At 57.7% G+C, this 25160-nt stretch overlaps 5 protein-coding genes across 11 annotated transcripts; 1 reads left to right on the top strand and 4 right to left on the bottom strand.

Moving 5' to 3' along the window:
- Positions 1-1391: 1391 nt before the first annotated feature.
- Positions 1392-4366, bottom strand: PRDX5 (peroxiredoxin 5). Its single transcript, XM_004019653.5, has 6 exons — positions 4101-4366; positions 2798-2932; positions 2007-2138; positions 1896-1934; positions 1742-1803; positions 1392-1632 (listed from the first exon to the last, which is right to left on the bottom strand). The coding sequence occupies exons 1-6, from the start codon at positions 4284-4286 to the stop codon at positions 1527-1529; spliced, it is 660 nt and encodes a 219-aa protein (XP_004019702.1). The 5' UTR covers positions 4287-4366; the 3' UTR covers positions 1392-1526.
- Positions 4367-4922: 556 nt separating this feature from the next.
- On the top strand, positions 4923-5828 carry TRMT112 (tRNA methyltransferase activator subunit 11-2). Its single transcript, XM_004019654.5, has 4 exons — positions 4923-5038; positions 5128-5229; positions 5368-5457; positions 5545-5828. Exons 1-4 carry the CDS (start codon positions 4961-4963, stop codon positions 5650-5652), a joined length of 378 nt encoding a protein of 125 aa, XP_004019703.2. The 5' UTR covers positions 4923-4960; the 3' UTR covers positions 5653-5828.
- ESRRA (estrogen related receptor alpha) lies at positions 5774-13962 on the bottom strand. 4 transcript variants are annotated; one of them, XM_027960021.2, is made up of 7 exons: positions 13751-13962; positions 11914-12250; positions 8475-8591; positions 8197-8325; positions 7626-7793; positions 7258-7527; positions 5774-6832 (listed from the first exon to the last, which is right to left on the bottom strand). In XM_027960021.2, exons 2-7 carry the CDS (start codon positions 12236-12238, stop codon positions 6573-6575), a joined length of 1269 nt encoding a protein of 422 aa, XP_027815822.1. In that variant the 5' UTR covers positions 12239-12250; positions 13751-13962; the 3' UTR covers positions 5774-6572. The 4 variants fall into 4 exon arrangements, with proteins under 4 accessions (XP_027815822.1, XP_027815821.1, XP_027815820.1 ...); XM_027960020.3 differs by lacking the exon at positions 13751-13962 and adding an exon at positions 12546-13586; XM_027960019.3 differs by lacking the exon at positions 13751-13962 and having other exon boundaries at positions 11914-13586.
- A 718-nt stretch (positions 13963-14680) lies between these two features.
- On the bottom strand, positions 14681-17768 carry CATSPERZ (catsper channel auxiliary subunit zeta). Of its 2 annotated transcripts, XM_012102097.5 has the most exons (4): positions 16830-17768; positions 15903-15982; positions 15656-15722; positions 14681-14917 (listed from the first exon to the last, which is right to left on the bottom strand). In XM_012102097.5, the coding sequence occupies exons 1-4, from the start codon at positions 17542-17544 to the stop codon at positions 14808-14810; spliced, it is 972 nt and encodes a 323-aa protein (XP_011957487.2). In that variant the 5' UTR covers positions 17545-17768; the 3' UTR covers positions 14681-14807. The 2 variants fall into 2 exon arrangements, with proteins under 2 accessions (XP_011957487.2, XP_027815431.1); XM_027959630.3 differs by lacking the exon at positions 14681-14917 and having other exon boundaries at positions 15878-15982.
- A 112-nt stretch (positions 17769-17880) lies between these two features.
- KCNK4 (potassium two pore domain channel subfamily K member 4) lies at positions 17881-24879 on the bottom strand. Of its 3 annotated transcripts, XM_027959629.3 has the most exons (7): positions 24335-24445; positions 23853-24118; positions 20547-20670; positions 20234-20394; positions 19853-20039; positions 19258-19397; positions 17881-18568 (listed from the first exon to the last, which is right to left on the bottom strand). In XM_027959629.3, exons 2-7 carry the CDS (start codon positions 24039-24041, stop codon positions 18164-18166), a joined length of 1206 nt encoding a protein of 401 aa, XP_027815430.1. In that variant the 5' UTR covers positions 24042-24118; positions 24335-24445; the 3' UTR covers positions 17881-18163. The 3 variants fall into 3 exon arrangements, with proteins under 3 accessions (XP_027815430.1, XP_060260063.1, XP_027815429.1); XM_060404080.1 differs by lacking the exon at positions 23853-24118 and having other exon boundaries at positions 24335-24879; XM_027959628.3 differs by lacking the exon at positions 24335-24445 and having other exon boundaries at positions 23853-24314.
- Between the last annotated feature and the right edge of the window lie 281 nt (positions 24880-25160).

The raw sequence follows: 25160 nt of genomic DNA, 5'->3' as shown, positions 1-25160 counted from the left end.
ACCCTTCCAACACCCCCAGGTCGCCTGTACCAGCCCCCACCTCCTGGACACTCAAGTCATCAATCCTGCCGCACACTGGCCTCTCCTCGGCCTCCCGCCTGCCCCTCTCCAGCTCTACCTGCACAGAGGAGTCCAGGTATGACTCTGACCTGTCACTGCCCTACAGACATCCTTCGCTGGTCTGAAGGGCCCGCCGGGTGAAATGTAAGCAGCTTACAGGGCTTCAAAAGCCTCCCTGCCCTCACTCAGATGCTCCACCACCTTGGAGCTCTTCTGCCCTCTGTAACTATGGCCACATTGTTCCCGCCGCCAGGCGCACCAGCCCCACTGCCTCAAGGACTGTGTCCTTCAAGATGCCTTTCCTTGATCTTTCCTGAGATCTCTCAGCCTGCTTTAGCCAGCTCTGAGCTGCCCTGAGCCTCCCCAGATGGCCTGGAAGGGCAGGGAGAACCCCTTGGAGCCTGGTGCTGACGGGGCCCAGGGCGGGGCTGTAAAGCTCCCCGAGGCCAACTGACTGGCTCAAATCCAAACTCCTCTTACGTGGCTGGAGGAGCCAGGTCCACTTGTTTAACCTCTCTGTGGTATAACAGTTCTCACCGCCCAGGATCGTGTGAGGATTTTTAGCATACCTCAAGCATCTGCCTCCCTTAGACTATGAGCTCTTTAACACAGCTGGTGCCTAATAAGCCTGCTTCCAAGCACAGGGCTTTCTGAGGACAAGAGGCAGAGGCCCAAGGGCAAGGCCTGCAGACAGAATGCTCCTCAGCCTCAAGCCCTGCTGGCCTCCCTGACTCTCGGCCCCTAACAACATACAACACACTCACTGCAGGGCCAGCCTTACTAGTGTCTCCTCTCTTCCACAGCTTACCTAGACTTTGCCCACGGGACACTGCACCACCCATCACCTCCCACCCCTGGGGCTGAACCAGCACTGGCTCTGCCAATGGAGCCCTTTTTGCCCATCAGATGGTCCCAAGGTGCCATGGGCCCTTCTTGGGATGTGGGTGCTCCCAAAAGGGGGGGATGAGGGGGGGATGCCTTGGGCCAGTTTCTACCCTGAGGTCTGCAGTCAAAATGAGATCGGCTATCATCCAGATATCAAATGCAAAAGGTCACGGGCCCTAGCCAAGCTCGGGTCTATCCAGAGCCTTTCCCGAGGAGCTCCCTCAGCAGGACCGCTCCTTCTCTCACTCTTCAGACCGCTGGCCCTTTCTCAGCTTGTAGATGGATGCTTCATGAAACCTCCCTCAAGAGGCCTTCTCTGACTGTCTAAGTTAAATCAGAGTCCTTTATGAGTCCCCACTTCAGCCTCTGCCCACTACCCTAACAGCTGGACTGTCAGTGAGGCCTGGCTTGGGCAAAGCAGCAATTCAAAACCAAGAAGACAGATATAAACCAGAAGTGTTTATTGCAGAAATTTGGCGAAGATTTCAGCTGAGTGATCACAGGCTAGGCTGGGGCCCTCTGCCCAGGACTGGGCAGGTGAAACAGGAAAGTGCCGGAGGAGGATATCTGGGCTCCAAGCCTCAGAGCTGTGAGAGGATGTTGGGAGCCAGGGTGCAGGTGAGGCCTGTGCCATCTGGCTCCACATTCAGGGATTTGACGATGCCATCCTCTATCACCATGGAGAACCTGCCAGAAAGAAGGGCCGGGCCACGTCAAACAGCCTGGGCCTGGAGGCTGGCAATGGAGTCAGGCGGGGTAGCAAGCAAACCCCCAAGGGGGACCCTCCCACTTTTACCTCTTCAGTCGGTGATTCCCAAAGAGAAACACCAGTGAATCATCAAGTAACAAATCTGTCTCCTGAAAGGAGAAGCAGAGGAAAGGTCAGGAACCCCCAGAACAGGCCAGGTCCCCTGGCTGCTCCCCAGGATGGAAGCTGGGAGTGCACTCACCTTCCCAAAGGTCCCATTGGGGTCTGCCAGGAGCCGAACCTGAGGAGAAAGCAAAAGTCACAAAAAAACCTCCACCTTGGCCCCAGATCCCCTGCAGGATCCACAGCTCACCTTGCCCTCTGCCTTGTGGGCACGTCCCCACTCTTCAGTCACAAAGACATCATTAACGGTCAGACATGCCACCACCTGGATCCCCTTGGCCTTCAGAGCGCCAGCCTGCTCCACAAACCCTGGCAGGTGGGTCTGGGGAGGAGAACCAGAGAGTCAGCAGGTAGGTAACAGCCTCTGCTCCTCAGCCTACCCTTCGTCTCCAAGCCCTCCTCATTTCCCAATGCCAACAGCTTTGATCAGACAATGAAAATTGGGTAAGCCACAGTTCCTTTTTGCTTCCCTGGTGGCTCAACAGTAAAGAATCCACCTGCCAACACAGGAAACGCAGGTTCGATCCTTCCATCAGGAAGATCTCCTGGAGAAGGAAACGGCAACCCGCCCCAGTCTTCTTGTCTGGGAAATCTCATGGACAGAGGAGCCTAGCGCGCTACAGTCCATGGGGTTGCAGAGAGTTGGCACGACTTAGTGACTAAACAGCAACAACTAAGCTCGGATCCAAATTAAAGTGTTCCTTGCTCAACACTATGAACGTCCCGTGAGCAGGACCGTCTCATTTACCCGGGTCCCAAGTCCCTTCCACAGCCCCGTCACCCAGCAGGATCGATGAGAGCTGTTGCACCACCTTTTCTCCTACATCCCTACACTCAGTCACCACTTATTTCTTAAAAGCCTGATAAGCTTCTTTAACTGTCGTATCACCTACGTCCCATTGGTACAAGCGGTCCCAGGACCATGCGGGACTCGTGAACAACATAAACATGCACATAAGATCCCAACTGCGCAGGCCTCACCTTGGAACAGCCAGGGGTAAAGGCACCAGGGAGCCCAAACAGCACTCCCTTCTTGCCTTTGAACAGCTCCGCCAGGTTCACCTTGTTCCCGGGCTCCTTTTCAAATACCTCCACCGACGGAATGGCATCTCCCACCTAGAAGGAAGGACTCCGAGGTAAGGGCAGGGGCAGGGCCGCAACAGCGGGGTGGGGGTGCCCACTGAGGGCTGAGCAGCCCTGCCTGGTCCTGTGGAGCCAGGCTTTACACCCGGCAGGGAAGTCCACCGCTGTCAGAGATTCCAGTGGCCCCTTTCCTGCGACCGCCTGGTTACCCCACACCCTCCAAGTTTCAAGGTGGCCCTATTCCTCTTAAGGGCCAATCTGTGACCACAGGAAAAAGGAGAGACGGCCTCTCTGGGTGTCACAAGAGGTTGAGTAAACAAGGTGAGTTACAGGAAAGAAGTGGGACAGAGGGGCAGGAGGAGGCCCTGACAACACGGAGGGAGAGGACGCCGGGCACAGCTGAGCGTCCCACACGCAAGACGAGACAATGGGAGGGCAGCAGAAGGTGGGACAGCTGGGGAGCATGAGTACAGAAGGACTCCCTTCAAGGGAGAGGGATCAGCGTTCCTGGGAGTGTGTGCAGGCTTCACGGGCCAGAAAAAGTAGACAAAGGGGGCAAAGGCAGGAGTGAGGGAGAGCCTGGAGAAACACAGCAGTGGGTTGTAGGATGAAGTAGGAGGAGGGGCTCTCAGAAGACTGTGAAGCAAGGGGGAGCCCCAAGGAGCTGGGGATGGTTCCAGAAGATAAAAGGGCTGAAAAACTCAGCAGAAGGGTGCAGTGGGAGAGACAAAACAGGGTTCTAAGAGACGTCGTCACCTGTTTCAAAGGATGGGGTGAGAGTAATACCCAGTAACTTGACAAAAGCAGCGGAAGGGCGTGTAGACGAGCACGTATAGGGGTTAAAAAGGGTAAAGGAGATGGTTCCATAGGTGGGGGAAGCCATGGCACGCCACCTGAAAATGGTGGAGACTGGTCACAGGTGTCCCAGAGTGGGTGCGGCAGGGAGACGAGGGGAAGGCCCCAAAGCCTTGAGAACTGTAGAGGAGATGGGGCACGAGACCCCTAAAACTGGCGATATCGTTGCAGCTACCGGGGTCTTGTTGAAGGAAACAAGAGGAACGGACGGCGGGAGGAGCCTCTATGGCAGAGGGAAGGTAAGAAAGACGGTGACTCTCCCAGAGACAAGCGGGACGAAGGGGCGTGCAGAAATGAGTGGAGTCGGGGAGGCAAAGAAGTCAGGCCTGGCTGGGCCCGCGGTCACCTTGATAGGGGCCATGGCTACAGCAGCGCTTCTGAAACCTCGGACCCCGCCAAAAGTCCAGTCGAGGATTCCTTCCAGGCACCCTCGGGCTCCCGCCGCTGTCGCTGACGCACCCTCAACGATGGTCGCCCGGGACACCACCGAGCCCGGTCTGCAGCCCAGGACTCGTAACCACCGCAGACTCATGCCGAGTCATAGAGTCAGAACAGCCCCGCCCACACCTCGAGGCAGAGGTAGTACGCTGGGCGGAACCGGAGCGTTAAGACGCAATCCTGCGAAAGACAGGGCAAAAAGTAGAACGGCGCACGTTACCTGGCCACCGCGCAGGCGTGGACGGCGCACGAATGGGCGGGGCTTCCGACCAGCTCCGTATTAGGGGTGGATCACCGGCGCGCGTGCGAGCGGGCGGGGCTTATTTGCATACAAGGCCGGGTTGCCGCTATTTCGATTGTGTAATTTACGGATTGGGGCAGTATTTCCATTTCTTAACCGCAAGCAAGTGGCAGGAGACGGTGGTGTTAGGCGCCTGTGTAAATAAGTAAAGCGTACTTATTTTGCATTACACGAAGGCCTTTGCATTATAGCAGTGTTACGTATGATTTACATTGTACATGATTTGTAGCATTAGCTCAGCCAAAACCACTGGGCCTGCGCCTTTGCAATCTCCTGCCGAGACGCTTCCAGGAGCTGCGCAGGATACCAACCAACCTCGGCTCCGGCGAGGACCGGAAGTCCGGAAGGTTCGCCGTTTCCGCTCCTCCCAGGCGTCCAATAGGATAGAGCGGGACAGCCCCGGAAATGATGTAGAGAGAGACCATTGTCCTTCCGGCTCCGGCTGTGCGGGAGCGCGCAGCGCAGACATGAGGCTGCTCACCCACAACTTGCTGAGCTCGCACGTGCGAGGGGTGGGGCCCCGTGGCTTCCCCCTGCGTCTCCAGGTACTGGCCGTCTCGGGCACCTCTCCCGGGGGCGAGGGTAGGAGAATCAGGATCCGGTCCTTGCCTAACTAAATCTCTGCGCCCCTCAGGCCACGGAAGTCCGTATCAACCCTGTGGAGTTCAACCCCGACTTCATAGTGCGTATGATACCGAAAGTGGAGTGGGCGGCGCTTCTGGAGGCTGCGGACAACGTGAGGACCCACCTCCCCAGCCCCGTGCACACCGTGGGTGGCGGGGGGTTGGGGGGATAGTCTTAACTGCAGCCCTTTACACCAGCCATCAAGGCGAGCGTCTGGGAAGCCGAGATGATTTAAGCCTCTTGCCCACAGCTGCATCTCATCGAGGTGCCTAAAGAGCCGATTCAGGGATATGAGCATAACGAGGAATTTCTGAGAAAGATGCACCACGTGCTGCTGGAGGTGAGAACCGACCCGTCGCTTGCTTCCTGGCTGTACACCCACACCTGACAACTGCCAGTGCTCAGTTCTGGTCCCCTCTTCCCGCAGGTGGAGGTCTTGGAGGGCACCCTGCAATGCCCAGAGTCGGGACGTGTGTTCCCCATCAGCCGTGGGATCCCCAATATGCTGCTGAGTGATGAGGAAACTGAGACTTAAACTATGCCAGGCGCCGGTTTTTCCCTCTGGTTGTGTGAATCTTTGTTTACACGTTATCTTGTTTGTTAGTCCTATCCTATGTGTCCCTAACCCTTGACCCAGTGACACGCCACACACAGTGTTTCTGAGCTCGATAGTATATATATTTTTTTCTCATTAAAGGTTCAAAACCAAAAGCGGTTTCTCTTTGCAGCAAATATACATTAAAATAGAGTCTCTGTACAGCCACGGGCTCTGGGCCCTGGCTTGCCCCATATCCCTGCGCCTCCCTGGCCAAACCCAAAAATAAATATAGTGTTATTGCTCTGCAGGGCATAGAGGCAGTGCTCTCCCTGCCCCCTGAGGAGACTGGGTGGAGCTGATGGGGGGCCCTGGCCACCCCAGGGGTCCAGGGGCTGGAGCCTGCTTGGAGTTATTGCTTCAAGGTGGGGGGGGGCAGTAACGCCCAATGCAAATGATGAGAGAGGAGCAAAGGGAGCAGGAGCCTTTGCTCTCCAAATCCCCCTCCGATCTGGAGAGGAAGTCGGATTAAGCAGCAGCAAAAGCATCACCCACTGGGAGACTGTGGCCTCCACTCCCTTCCCTCCCTGAGATCAGGCTTCTGCCCACCGACCCCCCCAACACACACATGTCCCCTGCAGCCCCCTATGGCTTCCGCAAGGCCCCCTACACCCTGGGGGCACGTTATGGCTTGCGAGGGGCAGCACTGTGCCCAGAGCCTGGGCGCACATGTTCCCAGCTTCTAACACCCCCAAGGAGGGGGGAGGGGAGGGTGTAGGGCCTGCTCCCAGGGGCTGATGGTGTTGCCCTGGCCCTGCCAGCAGGCTGTGGCACTGCCCAGACCCCAGCTCTGCCCTCTTGGGGCTGACCCCTTGCTGGGCGGGTCCTGCCAGCACCCCCACCCATGCCCACCCCTTGCCTCAGTCCATCATGGCCTCGAGCATTTCCAAAAACAGCTTGTGCATGGGCACCTTGCCCTCCAGCTTCACCCCATAGAAATGGGCCAGCACTTTGCCCGCTGTCTGGCGAAGGAGCGGTAGTGTGAGCAGCAGCCTGCCTGCCCGCCTCCGCTCAGCGCCCCCTCCAGGGCCTGCCCGGCCAGCTTCGTACTCCAGCAGGGCCTCGTGTAGAGCTTCTCGTAGCTGCTCCACCGCTTCAGCATCTTCAATGTGCACAGAGTCTGCAAGGCAAGATGACAGAACTGTTGACATGGGCCATCTCCAGAAGGGGCAGAGCCACATCAACCTGGGCACTGCCAGGTAGGGGCCCAAGAAGGAGCCACACCAAGATTTGCTGAAGCACTACTCACTGCTCCTGCCCATGAGCCAGGGCCCACTCCTCCTTCCTCAGCTATGGCCACCTCTGGTCCCCTTCCCCTTCCCTCCCACTAAGTGGATCACCTGTCTACAAAACCACAGGCACTAGGGCTCAGAATTCAGCATGCATTTCCTGGACCTGTCCTCACCTGGCTTCGTGACTTTCAGCAAGTCACTGTTCTTGCCTAAGCCTGTATTCCCTGTCTGCAAAGTGGGAGCGTGCCACCATCACAGTTAAAAAACCAAAGCGCCTTATAGAGAAACCCATCAGTACAAGCCCCAAACTCACCTGAATTGGCGAGGGCCAGGGCCTTCAGCAGAACATACTCCTCGCGCTCCAACCGCAGGGCCTGCAGTCGCCGCACCAGCTGCAGCAGGGCAGCCCCCAGTTCCCCCAGGCCAGCGGCTCGCGCCCCCTCTTCATCCAGGACCAGGTCCTCGGCAAAGGCCAGCTCATCCTGCAGTGGCAGGGAACGCTGGGCCACACCCAACACCAGTACTTCCATCCACACGCTCTGCAGTACTGACATCTGGTCAGATAGTGACAGTGACGAGAAGCCTGGAGGGCAGGGGGACCAGAGCCGGCTAAGCAACTGCACCAGAGCCAGGCAGGGCCCAGCCTACCCAGGGAAACCCCACGTTGCCTGGGCCCTTTACCTGGGATGCTCTTGGCCCAGCTGATGGTGACCACGATCTCTCGGTCAAAGAGGTCACAGAGGGTGGCCACAGCTGGGAGGTGTCCGTCAGGGCCCGCTGGGTCGGGCATGGCATACAGCTTCTCAGGTTCAACCACCAGCAGATGGGACACCAGTGCGTTCACTGGGGCTGTAGCGACAGTTGGAAGAGGCACGCATTCATCCCTCTGCCAGCCCTTCAGGGTCAAACATCTTCCCAGAGTCACTCCCCCTGTGGCCTTCCTCAATAGCCACTGGCCAGCCTGGCTCGGACACCTCTCTCCAGGAAACGCCGCACTATCTCCTAGGGAAAGCGTCTGTCTGTGGACAGGTTCTGAACGTTAGAAAACCTTCCATGCTCCCAGCTGTACTGCTCGAGGTCTGACACACAAAAGGGTATTTTCGTAAATACTTCTTGAGGGAATTGTGTGAACAAACAGATGAAGGGACGACATGGGTCCCAGCACCCAAGATAACTACTGTCCCGTGTGAATGACGTCAGACAGACTGCCCACCCTGACCCCAGAGCCCCAAGGACCCCACTGCGCTCTCACCTGTCTTCCGAGGGCCTCCAGCTACTGCCAGAGGTCCAGCAGGGAAGGGGCCTGGGAAGGGCAGTGGGTCCACCTCTGGCCGCCGCTTGTACTTCTGTCGCCCACCGCGGACACGGTCCAGACGTACCCCTTGAATTGCAGGACAGCGCTGTGTCCACGGGGCCTGCTCTCCAGAGCCCGCCTGCCCAGCCCGGTCAGCCAGGACTTCCCAGGCCTCACCCGGCCCGACCCCATGCACCCAGCTCCCCAGCCTCATCCAGGCCCCCGCCAGCGCTCACCCTCCTTGAGCATGCCCACCCGCAGGCACTTGGTGAAGCGACAGGCCTGGCAGGCCTTGCGTCTCCGCTTGGTGATCTCGCATTCGTTGGAGGCCGGACAGCTGTACTCGATGCTGCCTGCCAGGGAAGAGGCAGGGCTCCAGTGGCGGCCTCCTGGGGCCCAGAGGGGGCCTAGCCAGTGGGGAGAGCCCTGCCATTCCAGGCAAACACAGGTCTGAGGAGAGCGGGAGTGCTGTGAATGGGGCAGGGAAATCGGGGCACTGAGGGGAAAGGCGGCTGGGCTGGGAATCCCGGCCTGGGCAAGGGAGGGGCTGGGACCAGGGGAGTCAGGCGGCAACCGGCCCCAGCCTCCGGTCCAGTCACACCTCTGGGCTATGCTGCCCTCATCTGTTCTCATCAAGGGCCACAGTGGCCTCCACACTGCTACATCCAGCAGTCAGTTCTCGTCCCTCTATTACTAACATCTAACACTGCTGATCCCTCCTAGAAACAAACACTTTTCTTCTTTTGCTTCTAGGACACCACACTCTGGGTTTTCCTCCTACGTCACTGCTATTTTGTGGCTTCTGTGCATCTGCCTACACTCCTTCCATTGAAGACCCCCTGGGCGGCCCTCCAACCTGTCTCCTCTGACTCATTCCCATGCTGATCTCACCCAGGCTTTCATATCTGTACCTCTAGCCTAGACCTGTCTGAACTCTAGACACATCCCACTGCCTCCTCGGCATCCTGCGTGTCCAGAAGGCACTACAAACTTATCTTGTCCTAGATGGAGCCCCCGACTTACCCCTCCAAAACCTGCAATCTCATTTGTCCAGCTGCTCAAGCAGAAATCTTTTTATAATTCCTTTCCCACCCCAAATCTAAGCCACTGACAGGTCCTGGTGGGCTTTACCTCCTAAAACATTCAGAAGCCCACCCGTTCCTCCCCTGGCAACTGTTTCTACCCTTGACCAGAGTCACTGTCACCTCCCTTCCTGCTGTCTTTGTCACCTTCGGTTACTATCAACACAGAGGCATCCTCTTAAACCTAAGACAGGGAACTCCCTGGTGGTCCAGTGGCTAGGACTCCACACTTTCACTGCTGAGGGACTGGGCTCCATCCTGGTCAAGGAACTAAAGCCAAAAAAACCCCCTAAGACTGATCATGACCCTTCCCTACTTAAAACTCTCCAGGTGTCGGGGAGGGAGGCTCAAGAAGGAGATACATGTATGGTTATGGCAGATTCACATTGTTGTACAGCAGAAACCAACACAGCACTGCAAAGCAATTATCTTCCAATTAAAAATAAATTTTAAAAACCCTCCAGGCGAACCCCATGGCCTATGAGACCTGCATCCCAGCTCCTCGCCACCTTTCTGACCTCATCCCCTTTGCCCTCTGTCCGGCTCTGTTGGCCTACTCAATGTTCCTCAAATAGGCCCTGCCTCAGGGTGCATGGCTCCCTTACCTCCTTCAGATCTCTGCTTCCTGGGGAGGCCTTCCCAGCCACTAGATAAGAATGGCAAGAGCCCCTCCACAGACACCTCTGGTCACTTGCCCCTGCTGTATATTTCCTGCCCTTGCTTTATGGTTTCTCGAGAGCTCTTAGCACCGTTTAATATGCAACATCTGTACATATTTATCTTCTTCATTACGTCTACCCATTTCAGTGCCAGTTCCCTGAGGGCCAGGACTGTGCCCAGTGCTAGGAACAGGGTCTGCTGAATGAATGCACGGTGGCCCTCCCAGCTCCTGGGCTACCACAGGACTGAAAGGCTCAACCAGCCAACATACCCAAAGTGAATTTCTCCTCACAATCTGCTCTCTCCTCCACCCTACCTGGGCTTCTTCAGCTTAAGACGCCTCCTCAGGGAGGCCCTCCAGCATCTCAGGCCCAGCCAGATTCCCTGGCACACCCTGCTCCTGACCCCCCAGCACTTACCACAGCTGTTAGTAACAACTGTGCTCAGGTCACTGTTTTCCCTTCTCCTCTGCTGGGATGTGAACTGAGGACAGGAGCGACCCCTAGTCCCAGCTGTGTCCCCGCACCTGGAACAGTGGCCAGGGCAGCAGAGCACAAGTTCATGAGGAGGGAGGATCCTGGAGGCTGCCACTTACCAAGTGGGTGACCTTGGGCAAGCCCCACAACTACGCCTTCGACCCTCAGTTTTCCCATCTGTAACACTGGGATGAGTAAAAACTACTTCCTACAAAGGTGGGTTGTGAGAACAAAATGGGATAATCGAGGTTAAGACATTTAGCAGGCTCCAGCACCTAGATATTCCATAATGATCACTGTGTATGGCTAATGCTCGACAAATACTTGTCAACAGAGAACCAAGTGTTCCAGGGTGGGTAGGAGACATTTGAACCCGGACCTGTTGGCTCAGGTCTGCAGGGCCAGAAGCGAGCACAGAGCTTTTAGACCAGCGGGTCTCAGCCAAGTCAAAACTTGCTAGAATGTCACAACCAGACATGAAGCATCTGCCCAGAGTTATTTGTAATAAGCAGAGGCAACAGTCTGGCCTTTATGAGCTTAGCTCTAGACCGCAATCGACCCAAGTTCAAATCTTGTTGCTGCCATTTTCTACCCATGGGACCTGAACCAAGTTTCAAAAACCTCTCTGGGCCTCAGTTATAATAGTGCTAGTACCTTAGAGACTGCCGTGGGGGGTAACAGAGCTTAAATGTAATAGGGCACGGTGCCTGACAGTCAAGAAACACTCTGAAAAAGCCTACGTATTATAGCCCCAGAGTAACCACTGGTTTATATAAAAATATAAGTAACAGGTACATCCAAAATAATGCTTCTTACATCGCCATCTTGCTCACTCATATTTTGATATGCTTTCCTGAGTGGAAAAATTCACTGAGTACTATTGGCAGGGATGCCTAATCTTTTTTTTTTTCCTGACCACACCATGTGGCTTCTGGGATCTTAGTTCCCTGACCAGGGTTTGAACCTGGGCTCTTGGCAGTAAGAGTGAGGAGTCCTAACCACTGGACTGCCAGGGAATTCCCTGCCTAAGTCTTTTTAAAGGTAGATGCTGAAATATGATGTAGCCCCCTCTCAGTTAACCATAAAAACCTGCCTTGTGCTGGGGCTGCTTCAGGAAATCAACACAAAAAAGGGCATGTTCTCTGCTGGGGAGAGGATAGCAGCGGCCAGAAGACTCAAGCTTAGAAGCAGGCAGGGGCTGCTGTAGAAGGTGCTGGGCCTGGGTACCAGAAACCTAGAAGGCATCCTGAGTCCCACTCTCACATCCCACATCTGATCCATCAACACATTCTGGCGGCTTTATTTAACTCTTAAGGGAAAGGGCATTCCTGGGACATAGGAGGACCTGGGAACTCCAGGCCGCCAACCCCAAGTGGTACCACGGCACCCAGCAGTGCACCAGTTAGGCAGCCCCAGGCCCAGAGGACAAAGGGCACAGGAACGGGGTGGGGGCTCACCCTGGATGGTCCTCTTGAAGAAGGCTTTGCAGGCCTCACAGGATGCCACACCATAGTGGTAGCCGGAGGCCACGTCCCCACAGACCAGGCAGAGGCGTTTGGGCAGGGAGCTGAGCACCAGCTTCCCACCACCCTGCTCCCCAGGCCCAGCCCCCTCCCCATCCTCCTCTTCCTTGTGGCCTGGGAGGCAGCGGGTGGGAGCTGGGCCAGGAGCCAGAGCCACGGGGGGCTCAGTCTCAGTCTCCGAGGAACCCTTTGGGCTGTCAGGGCTGGCTGGCTCTGCCTTGATGTAGAGAGGCTCAATGCCCACCACCTGGCTGGACATGGCGCTGGTCACCTGCGGGAAGAGACCCGTCAGGTCACAGGGAGGAGCTGGGATGGGGGATGGAGACACCCTGTCACCCTGGTTGCCCAACCCCAGGCCTAGGCAGGCTTCCAGGCTTAGCCAGAGGGTGGAGGGGGGACAGAGTCCAAGGAAGGCTGCCCATGAAGAGGGCCCCCCATCTGTTGCCATAGCAACAGTCTCCAGCGCCTCCAGGGCCAGTAACTAACCGCAGATCTCCCACTTGGGAACCTACAGGAGGTTTGGAAAACCCCTACCCCACCCAGGCTAGGCAATAGGGAAAGCTTACCCCCAGGCACTCTTCAACCCTATCTGGAATCCTCAGCCAAGAGTGGGATACCTCTCAGTTTTCTCCAGATGCTGGTGATCTCAGCGGTCTCCCCCACACAGGACCTCCCCTGGGGATCCTCCACTCAAAAGCCAAGACACAGACATACACACCAAAGGGCAGTCCATGTGCTCACACAAGGGTGCGTATACCCTCACCCTCCCACTCACTTGGGTCTTCAGATGTCCTCACCTGCACACACACACTCACGTGCCCACTCAAGTGTTCACACACAGTCACTCTACCGAGCAGGTTCACACTCACATGGCCTTCTCAAACCCCAGTTCTCATTCATGCTCCCATTTGCCTTCACACACTCCTAAAGTGCATACTACATAACAAAGTCACACTCAAGGCTCATAATCACACTCTCTCCATGATCTCCCCCCACACACACACACACACAGGCATAGACCCTTATGGAAAGATATTCAGAACCTCTCACACCTGACACTTGCCCTCTGGCCCCAGGCACACCCGCTGGCGCGGCTCCACCTCCTTGCACACTTCCTCACATTCGCTCCTACACTCCTGCTGCCGCAGAATCCTACACCACGGGGCGCCCAGCGCGCCCCCCCAACCTGCGCGCACCTACGGGAAGTTGCCTAAAGTTACTGCGTCTCCCCTCCCCCTCCGCCCGCGGGGGCCCTCTATCAGGTTATCAGGAAGTAATGGGGGAGCGCCAAGGAGGAGGAAGCTCTCCCCAGCCAGTGCGATGACCTTTGACCCAGAGAGAAGGGTGGCCCGAGGCCCCTTCGAGCGCCCCCACGTGGTCTTCAAAGCCCCTTCCCCGACCGGGAACCCTTCCCATCTTCCACTCTGGCCCGCCCCCGGGACTCCGGCATGCTCCAGGTGCCGGATTGAACCCTGCCCTGGGATTGGATCCGAAGCCCGAGCCCGACCCTGGCCAGAACCTGCAGCCCGAGTAAGAACCGGCCTCGGGTCTCGGGCCGGGGCCTTAAGCCCTGGGCGCCAGATCCCGCCCGCACCCTCACCCCGTCTGGCTTTCGACAGGGTGTCGACCGTGACCTGGGCCGGACCCAGAGTCGGACCCCGCCTGGAGCCCGCCCCCCGCCCCCAGCCCGCCTCCCAGCCGCGCTCGCACATGGCCCCCGCGCCCCGCCCGCCCGCCCACCCCCCAGCGGCGCTCCCCTCCGCCCCCGGACCTGGGGCTCCGGCAGGGCGGGCGGGCAGGCATGGGGGCCGAGCGGCCCAGAGCGCCGGGTGAGCCGGGGGCCGCGCGCGGCCCCTCCTCCGCCGCCTCCTCGGGCCGCGCCGCCCCGCCGCGCCGAGTCCCCTCACTCGGCGGCGCCGCCGGCGGCTTGTAGGACACAAAAGGACATCGCGGCCGCTTCCTACTCCGCTTCCTCCAGCTGACAGCGGGGGCGGGGCTGGCCGTGCGCATGCAAAGCAGGGGGCGTGGCCCAGCGCCCTATGCTAATCAGGCAAGTGGGGCGGGCAGCGCCTGCGCGCTGGAACGTGCCGGGGCGGAGCCAACGAAACCGGAGGGCCGGCCTTCGTGCAAGTCCGGGCCGCGCCGCCGCCGAGCTCCGGCGGCGCACCTGCTTGCGTAGGAAGCGGCCGAGGGGGCGTGCCCATAGGAGACGCGGAGAGGCTCCGGGGAGGGGGTGGGGCCAGGAGCCTTCTTACGTAAAGGGGGAGGCGGGGCGCGCTGTTCGCGAGAGGAGTTGGAGAGGTCGTTGAGTGGCCGCCGCTGAGGGGGGAGACTTCATACATATGTAAATAGGAGGGCGGGGCGAGCGCCGGGGCTGGTGTATCTGCATATGCATGAGAGGCGGGGTCTAGCGCGCCTAAGTTAGAAGGGAGGTGCTGCCCCTTTCCTTTTCCCCTTTTCCCCCAAGATAACACTAACGGGCACTAGCACCGCACACCCCATATTCCCGCAAAGCTGCTGAACCCGGAGTGGGAGAAGCTGACCTAAGACATGAAATAAGTCCTGGATTTCGAGTCCTGGGAAGGCGGAGCCCATAGGGCCCGAACGCTCAAGGTCACTGCGGTGACCGAGTGAAGGTCACAGGGAAAGGCGGGGCCACGTGCGTCCGCCTCTAGCGGGCAGCCACGCATTGACTCACGGACCTTGTACAGATTCTTTTATTTCTCTAAGGGCTCAAATTCCACGTGGGCAGGGTCGGGCTTGGATCTGGGGACTGGACAGGGACCAGGGCTGGAGTCGGGCAGTCGCTGGAACCCGAGGCGGTGCTCTCAGATCGCCAAGACTTGCAGCCTCCTGTTCCGGCGCCTTTTGAGCCCCTCGATGTATCGCTGCAGCTGTTTGGTCAGGGTATGGCCCCGGCCGATCTCTGATTGGTAACCTGGAGGGCAGAGCTGTATTCAGGGCAGTGAGCAGGGGCATGGCCTCCCCATCAGTCAGTCTATATTAGTTCGGGAAACTCTGGATCTTCAGGGTACTGGAACCTGGTGGTTTTGTTTCAAATGGTCAAGTCAGAGACCTGTGCTCCAAACAGACGGGAGATTCAGAGTGGGATGGAGTGCTGAGGTGGAGGATGGATGAGGAAGGCAAATGTAGAGAAGATGTTGCCGGCCTGAATTAGGCCACTGAGAGCAGGAAGCTTTGGGGACACCTCTTGGACCACCCCCTCTAAGTCATTAGCTCTTAGCCCTCCCCACCCCACCCTGACTTTCATAAAGTAAGCAGGGAGACCAAAGGAAATTTACTCCAATAATCCACTGTCCAAAGGCTCTGGGAAGGGGCCAAGGCCACACAAAGGCTGTCATTCCCAATAGGCAAGGGGAGAAATGGCCTTAGAAAAGCCATAGCAGGTTAAGAGGGACTGCACTGCAGCTACAGCCCAGTCCTGACAGTCACTCCGCACTCTGTCCTTTGGGTCTCCCTGTGCCCAGCCTCCTAACTTTTTACTTTTCCTAAAGCTTCTGGAATATTTGTGGGTGGTAAGGGAATCTGACAAGGCAGATCCATCCTGAAACCCCACTCCTATAGGATCAAGGCCTGCAAAATCCCCCCAGGGTCTCTTGTGGAAGTTGAGGGCAAGAGGAGGGGTGCGCGGGAAGTAGGGGGCGGGGAGGCTCACTCCGGAGGGCTTCGGTGAGTATTTCCAGAGCTTCATTCTCCATCAGTTCAGTCAGGGGCAGGGGCAGCTAGAGAGGCAGCAAGAGACTCAGATGAACAAGGGACCCCAGCTCTGCCCACAGCTGAAATGCCCCAGCTATGCCCTCCAGTTCCCCAATTGACCTGCCTGCCCCTCCACGCTACAAAGCACCCCCACCCTCTCACCCTCCACCCCCCACTATACTCCCAGTTTCCTTGGTGCCTCCAACCCTGCTCTGCTGTTCCACCCAGTAGGCTCGATGGGGTGTGTGCCTCGAGATATCGAGCGATGACACTGAGGAAGGCTTTTCTGGGAGAAGAGAAAAGAGGGATTAGTCATCTGTAGACTGCTCGGGCTTCGCTGGAGCAGAGAAGATGTAGGGGTAGGCTGAGGGTCAGAGGGCTCCAGAGACCAGCTCCAGATACCACCTGAGTGGGAAACAGGATGGGATAGTGGTTTACAAGCCTGGGCTTTGTTGTCCCACCCTCCGAGGTGCCAGTTCGGACTACCCCACTTTGTGAGACTTAAGGCCAGTGACTGACTTTCTGACCCTCAATTTCTTCATCTGTACAATGGGATAATAAGACTGGCCCCTTAATGGAGGTTGTGAAGTTTAAAGGCGATCATGCAAGGGAAGCTGAGTGCCTGGCACAACAGCAAGTGCTCAATAAATAGCATATTGTTGTCTGCTCCAATTCCGTGATGAAGGCCTGGAGAGTGGAGGTGGCAGGGAGAAGGGCATGCCCCAAACAGCCCGGTAAATGGTATTTACTATTGGAAGTAAACAGTATAAAAACTGTAACCAGTGACAATGAATAAAAGGCAGGCACCCCCTCGAATAGCTAAAAATCTACAGAAAAGGCATTAACTCCCTCCTTTCAACTATTCTGTGATTCCATGGAAAACACTCCATGCGGCCTTTGCGTATTTTCCTGCCCGTCTCTGTGGCCCCAGGACCTTGTGCGACTCCTGCCCGGTAGGGGGCGTTCCTAGAATGTCTTGTTGTTAAAGCGAGAAAGATTAGCGTGGGGCGCCCCTTCCAGGGAATCCTAGAAACTTGGGTCCTACTGTTTCCCCCCATTTTACTGCAATAGAAATTGAGGCTCTGGCCAGGCCCCTGTCCGGTGGGCGCCCACAGCCCGGTGAGGCCACACACCGTTGTCGGTCTTGGAATCGTCCTCCTCTAAACGGCTTCCCTGGGAGCTATCGCCGCCAAGCTCCAGCTCCTCCGGCTCTTCTGGCTTGAAGCGGTCCTTGTCCTCTCCGCCATCGGATGCTTCCCAGCCACCCTCTGCGTCGTGGCCAGCCTTCTCGTCTAACCAGAGAGTCTTAGCGCTTACGCTAACCTCCTCCAGTTCCGAGTCCTCACGGACCGTGGGCAGCTGCACATTCAGCTTCGGCTGAGACAGAGTAGCCGTGGTCCACATGTTCCGGATATCCTGCAGGCTCGACCCGCCCGAGCCATGGTGGCTCGAAGACTTGGCCGACGCCTGTGGGCCACACACAACGAGGGAAGCCGAGGGTCGTGGGGAATCGGGAGGGGAAGGAGAGCAGGCTGGGAGTAGGGATCCTGAACCCAACCAGGGCCGACACTCCCCTGCTGAGGGGTGGGGGGAGATGGGGGTCGTGGGGGTGATTGTTGGGAGCTGCCCTGAGCCAGGGCTGAATGAGAGGACAGTCAGGGGCCCAGGGTGAGCCTGGGGGCTGGCAGGGTGAGGAGGACCAGGAAGAGTTCTTACTTTTAAAGGCTTTCCCTCCATGCTTCTGCCCCAACGGACCCAGTTGCCACAGGCCTCCGGGCGAGGAGGGTGGGGGAGGGGGTTCACGCTCCAGGAAGGGGGAGGGGCAGGGTCCCGTCGGGAACGGCCCATGGGAGTCTCGCGGGCAGAGAGTTCAAGCTACAAGCCTCCGCACCTAGATGCCCTTCTGTCTCCCCATCCCCTGCCGCATAGCCGCACGGGGGATGGACGCCCCGCGCATCCAGGCTGATTCCCACGCCAGACCCTACCGGCAACCTCCAGGCAGAAACACCGGTCCAAGTACCCCTGAGAGTGCGGTCCCTTGACCGACGGGAGGGGCAGGGGTTCGGCCTGGGGACCCTGGCGGGAGGAGAAGGAGGGAGCAGGGCCTGACTTGCCCGGGAGGTGGCCGGCGACGCAAGCACTCGCACACCCTCTCGCGTTCCCGCAGCTCCACGCCCGCAGCCGTGCAGACTGTTTCCGTTTATTGATGCGGGCTTTGAGGCACAGTCGTGAGGTGTTGTGAGGGACAGGCCCGGCCGGGACAGCGAGACAGAAAGCCGTGGGAGTCTGAAAATGGATGAAGTGACAGGGCCAGGAGCAGGGGGTGGGAGACAAGCAGCCCGTGGCCTCCTCCCCAGGTTTCGGTCCGGTCGGTCGAGAGAGGGCTCTTTGGTTAGACAAGCAGAGCATGCCGGGGTGAGAGGGCGAGAACGAAGCCCTTTGAGAGGCCGGGGCCGGGGTCCTCCCTCTACGCGGGCACGCCTTTGTCCCGGGGGCGCCCCGGGCCGCGGGGCCGCGACGGTTTCCTGGGGGGATTGAGGGGGCGGCGGCGACCCCGTGGCGCGCGGGGCAGCGCGCAGCCGCGCTCGCTCTGCGTGTCCGAGGACTCGTCGATGAAGGCCAGATTCTCGCTGGGGTAGTCCAGCGCGGAGGCCGTGGGCGGCGTGGGCGGCGTGGGCGGGGAGGACGGCTCGGTCTTCTCCGGGGCCGTAGGGGACAGGGGCCTGCTGGCGGGCTGCGCCGGGCAAGGCGGTGGAGGCAGGGGTGGCCGCTCCTTCTCCGACGGCGGTGGTGCCGTGGGCCCAACTCGCTGGGTCACCCGCGCGGTCACCGTGCCCGTCCAGCTGGCGGCCTGCGCCGTGAGGCCACCCATCTGCGCGGGGAGGAAAGGCAGTCCTCTACCAGGGATCCTCGACCGTCTCTCCGCAACCCCGGGAGCCTGCGCCGTCACCCGTCAGGCATGGCCCCTCTTTTTCGCCTGGTCCTCCTGCCTCAGGAGTGGGAAAGGCCGGAGGAGGGAGGACAAAGCTCATCACCAGCCACATCCTCTCCTTTCCTCCGCCTGCACTGAAATGCTCCCTTCTCCAGGAAAGACCCGAGGTTTTGTATCAGCTCTCCTGGGTCCCCAGAGACCTTTGTGCCTCCACCTACTCCACGGCCAGGAGAGGGGGTTACAAAATACAGCAATAAATAAAACTACAAAGACGAAACGCAGCAACAAATAAAATTTTAGTATAAGTATGTCCCACGCCGCATTTGAGACATACTTGTACTCAGATAATATTTGCAATTTATCCGAAATTCATATCCAACTAGGATTCCTTCATCTTTATTGGCTAAATCTGGTAACCTTTAACCATGAGAGTAGAGACTGGAGTCAACTGCAAACCTGTCCGAGCTTATCCCTTTGATCCCAACCGGTGCACACAGTGGCTCCCTCAGTCCCCATCTTGGGGAGCCCACACTCTGGAAGGGAAGGCGGGGTGGTCCACCGGCTCTGGGGAACAGCGCGTCAGCACCAGGGCGCAGGCGCAGGCGCGGCGTCGAAGCAGGGGCGCCTACCTCTGCGCGAGTGCGGCGGGACACGACTCGCAGCCAGTTCCCGATGGTGGTGAGCACTGAAGCGAAGTAGGCCAGGCCGAGCAGGATCCAGAACCACACCAGCGGCTGGTAGGCTGCAAAGTTCTGGTTGGGACTGGCCCCTGGGACACCGCCAGGGAGGGGAGAAAGAAGTTGATTGTGAGACATGCCTTGAGCCCATGACTCTCGGGTTCACTGTCCTCAACTCCTGGAGAGGATCCGCCCTCCCCAGGGCCAAGGGTCTGAGCTAGAGTGAGTGGATGCAAGGAGACAGACTGGGAGTGACTTTAAGGTGTCCAAGAGAAGAGTAAGTGGAGGTGCTCAGGCGCAAGAATGTGAACATGTGTGAGGGGTGCACATGTACAAGAATGTGGCACGTGTGAAGGGGTCACTTAATACACGTGTGAGCATGCATGGGGGTGCAGGCATGCAAGACCATAAGTAGGCAGGAGGTGTCGCAGCCCTGCCAAAACGTGAGGGTGCATTCAGTGAGCGGATGTAGGGCGTGGAGCAAGCGCGTGTGAGCGCACAAGCGCCCTGTGGGAGGGGAAGAGCAACCCAAGAAAGGTGGCCTCACCGGCCACGTAGTCCCCGAAGCCCACCGTGGTGAGTGTCACCACCACGAAGTAGATGGCCTCCAGCTTGCTCCAGCCCTCCATGTAGCAGAACACGAACGTGGGCGTAAGGACAAAGAGTAGGCAGCCGATCAGCAGGAAGAGCACCGCGGATAGAATTCTCACCAGCCCCGGTGGCACGTGCCACTTCTGCAGGGAGGGGCCGAGGAGTCACCAAAACCTCCACGCTCACACTCCACACCCCCTCTTCTCGGAACCAGCGTTCGAGGTTCGCGGGATTCAGGCGCCCCGCCCCTGCTCACATGCCGGGGCTGGGCGGGACGGACGTAGGAAAGGGTATCCCGAACCCAACGCCAGGGCGCACAGGGCGTGGAGCAGCTCACCAGAAAGATGGCTTCGATGTGACCGATGCCGCGGCGCAGGGAAGAGCCCAGCCGGTCCCCGACCCCGGCCAGCAGTATCCCAAACAGCGGGATCCCCACCAGCGCATAAAAGATGCAGAAGAGACGCCCAGCATCTGTGCGCAGGGCTGCGTTGCCATAGCCTGGGCAGAGGGGCCGTGCAGCAGGTCTAGGGGCTACCTGGCACACACACACACACACACACACACACACACCCCAGCTCTCCCTGCACCTTCCCCCATGAGAAAGCCCAGCCACCCCTTGCCCCCTCTCCATGCCCAATCCCTTCCCCCACCGATGGTTGTGATGATGGTGCCTGAGAAAAAGAAGGCACTGCCCAGGTCCCAGGCTGAATGGTTGCTGTTACTAGTTGAGTTGGTGTCAGGGTTCGCGCCCCCTCCCAGGGCATCAGCCACATCCTGCAGGACAAGGCACAGAAGGAGGAACCTCAGTCCTTGCCTTCTATCCTGGCCAACCCCTGGCCCTCCAGTCTCTGAGTGCTTCCCTCCTTAGCCCTCCCAGCTCTCCCCTACCCTCTGGTCTTCTTGAAGGCAGTCCCTTAGAGCAGACATTGCAGATTGGGCAGCCCAATTTTGTTGTTTGACCAACACATTGTTGTAGAGACGTTTGAGTTATCAGCCCCTTAATTTCGCATAACAGATTTCCAGTTTTACAGTGGTCGGGAGCACAGACTCTGGGACCAGACTGCCTGGGTTCACATCTCGGTGCTAACTGAAGCTGAACTGTGCTTCCATTTCTGCATGTCAGTTGGGGGTGGTGATAATAGTACCTTCCTCAAAGAGTTATTGTGAAGAGTTAAAGCATTCACAACAAAGCAAGCACTGTGTATTTGTTAAATGATTACCCATGTAGACAGCATGCTCAACAAGTTCAGCTTTCCATGAACCCCACCACCTCTACTTCCCCTTAGGAAGCTGACTTTGAGTCAGTCTCTTGCCTTCAAAAATATGATGAAAGTTAGGGACCCTCCCTCCAGGAAGGTTCACATACCAACAAATTTTGCATCCAGTTTGGGGAGGGTCATGGACAGACAAACCCTTCCCCACCCTGCTGAAGTCCAAACCAAATCCTGTGCTACACAGTAGATGCTCACTGAAGGTGAAAGTGAAAGTCACTCAGTCGTGTCCGACTCTTTGTGACCCCATGGACTATACAGTCCATGGAGGTCTCCAGGCCAGAATCCTGGAGTGGATAGCCTTTTCCTTCTCCAGGGGATCTTCCCAACCCAGGGATCGAACCCAGGTCTCCCGCATTGCAGGCAGATTCTTTACCAGATGAGCCACAAGGGAAGCCCAGATGCATATTAAATACGATTACATTTGTGAAATGGCCATGTGTCTGCCCATCTTGCCAGCCAGTTGGCCTTCCTCCCAAGGCGGAGTCTGTGTTTTGAAAGTGCCTGCCCTAAGTGATGGAGGTCAGAGCGCAGTGAGGAGAGAGCGCAGAGGACCCTTCCCTAAGCAGCACCAAGCCAGGACACACAGGCGGTAGTGTGAAGGAGGTCATAAACCACCTTCTTTCTCTCTGACTGCAGTCCTCATTAGCAAGACACAGTCCAAATTAATCTTCCTAAAGTGACAGCCCCAAATCTTCTATCCCTCTCTGCTATCTGCAGAATAGAGTCTGAATTTCCGAGCCCAGCCTGTAAGCCCCTTCTCCATGTGGTCCCAACCTCCTTTTCCCGAGTCTTCTCTCTTGGGACTTCCATTTTGGAGCCCAAGTTACAGTGACCTTATCCCCAGATTTTGAGACGATTCCATTTCCTGTAATAATCTCTTCATGAAGCCAAGAAGTGAAGTGTATGATTAAAAGTTATTTAATTTTATTTTGCAACACTTTTCCAATAAATTCACAACTTGGAAAAAAATCCTTTGTCATTCTGGGTGTTCTAATTTTTGCTTCAAATGACTAGGCATCTGCTAAATCCGAGAACTGCAAAACACTGAGCTTTCCAGTTTCCACGCCTTTTTCCATGCTGTTCCTCTGCCCGAGAGTCTCTTGCAACCCAATCACACATCTCTAAATTCTACCCATCTCATCTGCTTCATCAATTACCAGCTCTTCCCAAAGACCCCAGGGCATGTCCCTTCTTGCCATCACCCTCACCCTGCACTTAGGCCAGGGCTCAGCATACAGCTGGCAGTTAACAAAGAAGGAAGTAAGGAAAGCTCCCCTTCTACTAAATCCTACAGTGAACTTTCCCTGGAATCAGTGCCTTCGCCTAGATGTGACATCCTCTAGGCTACAGCCTGCATCTGTCCATCCCAATATCAATTTCCCTGCTCACCCTATCCTGGACAGCATGGCACCTAGCACACAGTAGGTGCACAATTGCTGCATGACTGGCTAATTATAGGAGAGAAATAAAGCAGCTGTTGCCCGCCTTGCATGGTTCTGCCCTTCCTTTTCTTCTTTTTTCATATCCAGGAAAAAAGCAATTCCTTTGTGAAGATAAAATAGGTCAGGTTCCCTCTCTCCTCCTGCCCTGTTGTGTGGTCAACACTCTCCTACCCAGAGTATCAGAGAGCCTTTCTGGGCATTCTCTGGGTCAGAGACAATGTCAAGCTGCCTGTGTCCTGGCCCCACCCCACCCTCAACTCTGCTTCAGGTCCTGCCACTTTGGGAATCAGCTGGAACACTGAGTCCCCATGCTGATGCCTCCTCCTTCCATAAGAACAGGCAGGAAAGGAAAGTGGGGGGGGGGGTAGCTTTTCAATAACATAATACACATTAATGTAATCAAGTGAAATGTTAGGTGTTTTTATTTATTTTTTTAATATGACAGTGGCTCAGAAATCAGAGAGAGAGCAGAGGCGCTTGCCTGACAATAGCATGAAAGGCTGCGGCCCACTCTTCCTTGAGTCACTGGACCAAAGCCCACCCCATCCCTGACTTGCACTCCCTCTAGCTTTCACTTCACAAGCATGTGTCCTGGCAGGAAGGTGTGCTCAACCTGGCATCCATGATGGCATGGATTGGCTTAGGGGAGCCTGGAACCCTCCGAAATCAAGGGTATGTGTTTATATGTGCACTTTTCTGGAGGTAGGGGGTGGGGAAGTGTTCACAATGTTCTTAGGTTTCTCTGAGGCATCTGTGACTCCAAAGAAGCACAAGAACTAGTGTAGAAATGCCAGATTTAGCAAATAAAAATACTGCATGGGACAAATTTGTATTTTAAAAGTATTCATCCTTGAGCTGAAATTTACATTTAACTGGGTGTTCCAGCCTTCATCTGGTAACCCTAAACCTGTGAGTTAGACCTGGGAAGACATAACATATCTCATACGCTACAGCCGTTTATTCATTTCTTCCCTCATGGGTTCCTTCACACAATCACTATCACACGCGGGGACGAGAACCCAATGCCCGGTGCAGCAAGGAAAGCAAATGCAGCCCCTGGCCACCATATTAAAAACACAAGAGACCTGGATGCCAGCCTCTGCCCTGCACCCCTCCAGCTGCACCCTGCCTTCAGGGGTATAGGCCAGGAAGCAGCCCTCCAGAACAGGGCCCCAGCGGCATGCAGCTAGTGTCAGGGGGTCCCAGGCGACTGCTGCGGGGTCTCCCCCCACCCACGCACCTTGATGAAGAGCCCCAGGTCATGGTCGCTCACACTTGGATGGGCCCTCAGGAACTTCTCTCGCGCCTCCCCCAGCTCCCTTTGGGCCTGCTGCTCATGGGGCTGCTCCAAGGCCTGGAACACCAGGGCACCAGACACCAGGTAGAGCAGGACCAGGGCCAGCAGTGCTAGTAGTGTGGTGCTGCGCATGGCGCGCCCAGGGGCCCGGCCAACTCCACTGCCCGCCTGGGGAGGCTGGGCAGGGGGTTCCTGGGGAGCTGCAGTCACTGCGGGCAGAACCAGGGATGCCGGGGTCAATCACCTGGCCTGACACCCCTACACCCTCCTTCTCCAACCCCTACACACCCAAAGGTCCTGGGAGCCCCAGGCCCTACTACCTGCAGAGGGTCTCTCCTCACACCCCTCTGATCAACCCGACTCCTGGTACCAGGACACACCCAGCGCCCAACCCACCCCACCCCCACCTCGGTCCTCCCCCTTACCTCCACTGCCCGGCCCTCAGCCCCAGTCCGGGACTCCAAGGTGTGAGAAGAGGGCACAGGGAAGGGAAAAGACGGAGAGTGGAAGGTGGAAACAGAGACAGCCTGCCCAGGGAGAGGCGGGGCCAGAGAGGAGATGCTGGGGGCCTGGAGGGGGACCCCGCCTTCCAGCTGGGGGCTGAGGGGGCGCAGAGGACCACGCCGGACGGGGACGGGGATGGCGGTCCGGCTCGTCCGCCGAGGTTGCAGCAGCATCTTCGCGGCTTCTCCCTCCCCTCCTGCCTCTCCTTGCTCGGCTTCTAGAGGTGATAGGCTGGGCAGGGAGCCCCCAGGGTCCCCAGCGCCCCGCTGGGCTTTCGAGGAACCCAGGGGCGGGTCCCAGTCGCTGCGCAGAGGCGAGGCAGGGTGGCGGGGAAGGGAGGGTACCGGGTTCCGGGAAGGAGCGGGATGGGAGCGACGAGGGCCGGACCAGCGCGGCATCCCCCAGGACAGCTGCCGGCTCCCCCGGGACAGCGCGCGGCGACGCCCACGCGCACACACGCGGGCACAAAGACCCGTGCGCCCACGCTCCGCCCTGCGGCTCCAGGCGGCCTCGCTGCCCCGGTTGCACGCACACCGTCCACATGCACACACCCCGGACTCCCGGGCACACCGGACCTTCAGGGCCGTGCGCGCCAGGCCAAGGCCCCCAGAGGCCCACACACATGTGTGCACAGACTCACGTCCACGCACACCCAGATCGCGGGGCCACCGCGCAGCGCCCGCCGCCCAGACACTGCACACCCGCCACTCGCTCCCACCGCCTCCCCGCGTCTTCACGCCGACGCCT

The sequence above is a fragment of the Ovis aries genome, chromosome 21 (genome assembly GCF_016772045.2).
Source record: "Ovis aries strain OAR_USU_Benz2616 breed Rambouillet chromosome 21, ARS-UI_Ramb_v3.0, whole genome shotgun sequence".
Taxonomy (NCBI): domain Eukaryota; kingdom Metazoa; phylum Chordata; class Mammalia; order Artiodactyla; family Bovidae; genus Ovis; species Ovis aries.
The sequence above is the reverse complement of the archived record's forward strand: the minus strand, read 5'-3'. Positions and strand labels throughout refer to the sequence as shown.